This window comes from Dipteris shenzhenensis, chromosome 13 (genome assembly GCF_047967505.1).
Source record: "Dipteris shenzhenensis isolate YYH24624 ecotype China chromosome 13, Dip_SZ_1.0, whole genome shotgun sequence".
Classification (NCBI taxonomy): Eukaryota; Viridiplantae; Streptophyta; class Polypodiopsida; order Gleicheniales; family Dipteridaceae; genus Dipteris; species Dipteris shenzhenensis.
Window position 1 is genome coordinate 20,202,040 of NC_141608.1, and position 4,530 is coordinate 20,206,569.

The 4,530-nt window shown below is 43.2% G+C and overlaps 1 protein-coding gene across 1 annotated transcript; it reads right to left on the reverse strand.

The window, feature by feature from the left end:
- Nucleotides 1-712: 712 nt before the first annotated feature.
- LOC147895141 (uncharacterized) lies at nt 713-3,650 on the reverse strand. The gene is made up of 2 exons (XM_087383273.1): nt 2,573-3,650; nt 713-830 (listed from the first exon to the last, which is right to left on the reverse strand). The coding sequence occupies exons 1-2, from the start codon at nt 3,569-3,571 to the stop codon at nt 759-761; spliced, it is 1,071 nt and encodes a 356-aa protein (XP_087239399.1). The 5' UTR covers nt 3,572-3,650; the 3' UTR covers nt 713-758.
- Nucleotides 3,651-4,530: the final 880 nt, after the last annotated feature.

The following is a 4,530-nucleotide window of genomic DNA, read 5'->3' on the forward strand; positions in this document are numbered from 1 at the left end:
GCTACAAAGGAGGTTGTAATGGATGTCCTAAACCAGTGTATAAAAAACAAGGCACCTGCAAATGAAAGAGTAAGGAAAGTCAAAAATGCAATATTAAACACATAGCCAATTAGCGCACAACAAGCACTTTATTTGGCACTTTTTCTACCACTAACAAGCAACACTCAAGAGTTTGTATACATCAAGACAAGCCCACTAGAGGAATGCTTGTTCTTGCTATAATGATGCTGGCAGTTGGAAAGAATGGACCTTGAAAGCAAGGACATTTACTTCAATGACGTCATCACAAAATATTAAAAAAGAGCAAAGAGCATTTGCCTCGAAGAATATTCAAGAAAATACAACCAACAAGCAAACAAAACAAAGAAAAGAGAAATAGAAATAGAAAATTTCATATGTTTGAATAACTACAACAAAACAAAGGACCCATAAAATTACTACAAGGAATTATGCATGTTGTACTTGCCATTCAAACAAACGAACAATCCCTTAACATCCAAAACATAACATGGCATGACATATACATTGACAATAAAGAAACTATAGAAAAGAAACAAGACAATATTGCTATTACAAGAGCATGAAAGAACAAGTACTGAAATTGTTGCATCCTCAAACTATACAGAGCACAACTTCCCATGAGCGATATGGCCTAGCAATAGAAATGTCATCCTCTTCAAAGCGCATTACATTATCGATACAAGCAATGAAAAACATAATATGGTTGCAAATACCACACTTACATTTGAGCATCTTTCTCATAAGTTTCTAGGGATTGATCTCCTCCCATGACCTTGGGATTGCAGAAGAGCCACCTTGATTGTTGCAACCTGAGAGGACAAGCCCAAGCATGATGATGATTGACTTTGACATATTTATAAGAATCTTGGCTTTTGCTTTTCATTTTTTACGTTCTAAATAATTAGCTTTTAGTAGACACTTGATTTATATAATAAATCGCATGGTGTGTTAAAATAGACCTTTAATGACGAACAAGAACAAAAGCTTTAGGTATTAGTGGATCCTATTTCATGTATCCAAATCATATTTCTGATGTATTTTCATCCCACCATATCCCAACAACACAATGGGTTAGATAAGAGAGGATGACTAGCATTTAGTTGTGTTTAAGAGAGGAGGACACACATGCCATCATTTTATTGTGCAAGGGGAGATAATGATTAGGATGAGAATTGAAGTCTATGCTAAACCAATAGGTTGCTAAACCCATTGGTAAAGAATGCAATCAGCTCCCTCTTAGGCGATAGCCTCTCTTTTGCTCGACCCTTGTGTCATGGATTTGGGCCTTTGCTATGACCCTAACTTATGGAGTGAAAGAAACAAACTTCACTTCTTTGTGATTATGTGAGGTTGATACTGTGTATATAGGGTGTCTACACACTCAATGCTCGACCTGGGGTGACATGGACATCACCTTGCAGAAATGATTGCATGCTTAAAAAGGGGATGGACTAAACCTTGGGCAGCCAAACTCCCTCATCCAAGTTTTAAACCATGGTCCACATTGGAAAAGACAAGAGTTCACCCAATAAGCTAAGGCCGTAGTTGCTAACCCCTCACAAAATTTATCTTAAATCTTCCCCCTCTATGTGTAAAGCACATCCCCCATCCCTTAAGCAGATGGGGTGGTGTGTAACTACTGGGAGCGTGAGGGTGGTCTGTAACCAATGATTCAATTAAGAGACATGGAGGCTTTTTGGCCTACCCTCTAGGAAAGAAGGCACCCTCTCTTGCGAAAGGAAAATTTAATTTTTTGTAAATGTTCATTGCTTTTTTTGTGATTGGTTGGGACCATGTGATCTCCACCATTTCCTCCCTTTTTTTCTCTTCTTTTTATTTCGAACAAGCCCAAGTGAATGACATTCACCAACTTTCACTTTCTATTTTCTACCCTAGAATCTCTCTCTCTCTCTCTCTCTCTCTCCCTCCCCCCCCCCTCCCACTCTCTTTGCCCCCCCCCCTATCAAATTCATCTTCCCCCCCCCCCCTTCTCTCTCTCTCTCTCTCTCTCTCTCTCTCTCTCTCTCTGCGCTTTCAGCCCTCTATGCATCTAATTCCGATCTCGCCAGGCCTTACGAATGTTTCTCATCATTCAACTTGTTTCTTTTTTATCTGCCAGAGGGCATGGTTGTGCTAGGCTTTTATTATTTACAAAAAGATATTTTTCTGATTGGGATGCTAGTGAAATCCTCCATTCTCTCCCCCTCCCTCCCTCTCTCACTTTCTCTTTCTTCTAGCTTTCAATTCACCCCCTTTGCATCATCTTGGGCAGGCCACATGAATGAAATTCATGTTTTTCCCTTGTTTCCCCGACTCACGCACTCAACTGCGAGGGGCCGAAGGAGGAGGATTCCAGAGCTCACGTGAGCGAACTCCAGACGGCGAGCTCAGGTGGAGCTGCAGCTGCTTCCAAAGAAAGCATACTTTCCTTTTGAATGGTACGACGATCATACGACGATGAGAAAACAGCGAGAGACTGAGCTAAAACAGAAACTGCCGAGGGGCTCCAAGCAAGCTCAGTAATTTGCGAATGCACGGACTCGTTGCTTACCACTACGCGCACCGTTTTTCGGACTTTGCACTGCCTCTTGCATGGCAATCGTTCTCCTGCACCATCGTTTCCATTGTGGCTTTGAAACGTGGGCGTTGTTGAGCGTGAGTGGATGTGGAAAGAGCTCTCTGCTGTTGAAGTATTGCTGCTCGATTCATCGCTCGAACAATCATCCTCTAGAACAAATCGACTTGCCATACCGGTGGGCGACGATGACTCCTTCTCCTCGTCCTCGTGCAATGCCTTTGCGTTGTATAGATAAGTCGCTAACGTTGGCGACCACATCTCCGTCTGTTTAGTCTGCTTCCTCCGCATCTTCGGAAGCACGAACCAAGACCTCAAGAAATTCCGGAACCGCTGCGAGACTACTGTTAATCGTAGCTCCTTCCTGTATGTGCGCTTCTCATCTACATCGGGGCTGACATCTGGACAGCATGAAGAGGTCGGTGACGCCGCTATGACTGCCGCAAATGGTGGGTCGGTCGCTGAAGAATCCGGCTCACTGTCTAATTCATCTTGATCCGAAGCGGACGGGATAGAGCAAGCATCGACAGAAGCAACCGCTAGCACGGCGCTTCCGGTTACGTTGCCGGCTGCGATGCTAGTTGTTCTACCAAAGATACAACTCACGGCACGACGATGCGAAGCGATGGCGTTTCTCTCGGGGTCACGAACGGGGTGCTGTCCACTGAACGAGGCCACGCATCGATAGAGTTTCATCTTGAGTTTGGTTGGATGCGTGTGATGAGGGGACGGATGAAAGCCAGGGCTGCACTGAAGGCGGGGGGGCAGCTGCAGCGGGGCAAGATCCATCTGCTCGGGGCTGAGCATGCAGGGCCGGGGTTTACCAGGAGCTTCTTCCCATTTGAAAGGCACAGAACTTGCAGCAACATGCAGGCGAGGCTCGGAGGGCAATTGAGCTTGGCGAGACATAGAGAAATTACTGTGGGAGAGTTCCTCAGAAGGGAGCTCATGTCTAATTTCATGGCAAGCATTCATCAAGGTGAGCAATTCTTTCGAGCTTTGCACAGATGAACTTTGGCACGAAACCCCCTTGATGGTATGAATTGATAAGGATGAGGAAGGAGTGGGTAAACTTTTTCTTGGTTGATGACCAATTTGGCTTCTTGTACACAAGAGTCAATGGAGGGTCAATGGCAATGGACGCCAATCCAAAGTCATCCTAGTTGAAATTTCTCCACTCTCTTTGAGTGGCGTGTGGGGTGTCCATGAAAGCAACACCCTTGAATATATGGGCAAAGCCACATAGAAAAGGTGTGATTACCCCCTTTTACACGTAGAGGGATATATGCCGTAGGTGAGGGGCCATGCCCCATCAGAATGGGTGGTCCACAGCCTCACTTTTGATGTTCGTTGTCCCTCGTCGTCCACAAATGCACCTTTGATGTCTCCCCCTCATCACTTTCTGGAAGATCTTGATCTTTTTATTAAGATTCATTTGACTTCTAGTTAATATCCTTATTAAGATTTAATTTGACTTCTCATTACCATCAAATTAGAATTAAAAAGGGGGATGGGCCAAATACAACTTTCACTAATATAACAAAATGCAACTAGCACACCCTAATATAATTCGACTATTGCTTTCTTAAAAACAATTACTTGAGTAGCAATTTAAGCACTAAAGAATAGGTTTCTACAAGTTTGTTCTAGATTTTAACCTAGGGAGACAAATTTGCTACCATTATTCCCCCTTAGTGGAGACAATGGCCTTCTACCACAAGGATGTAAGCTCACCTTCTCTTTACACTTAGCATATCCATAAAGCTAAGAATGACTAAGTAATCCTAATCTATGATTGGGTTGCTTCTTAAAATATTGTCCCATTGTAGATATTTTGTGTAATCAATAAGGTATAACAATGAGTATCCCTTTATGGAGACCACTTATTTGTCAATTTTCACAGGGAAATATTATGCTTTTCGGCAATTCTTTAT

What these genes read in the sequence shown, in the direction of transcription:
- LOC147895141 (XM_087383273.1), bottom strand. Translation starts at nt 3,571, where the DNA reads ATGAATGCTTGCCATGAAATTAGACATGAGCTCCCTTCTGAGGAACTC. An exon ending in GAAAAACGGTGCGCGTAGTG is followed by an intron (nt 831 to 2,572) that starts GTAAGCAACGAG and finishes TTGTCCTCTCAG; the next exon opens with GTTGCAACAATCAAGGTGGC.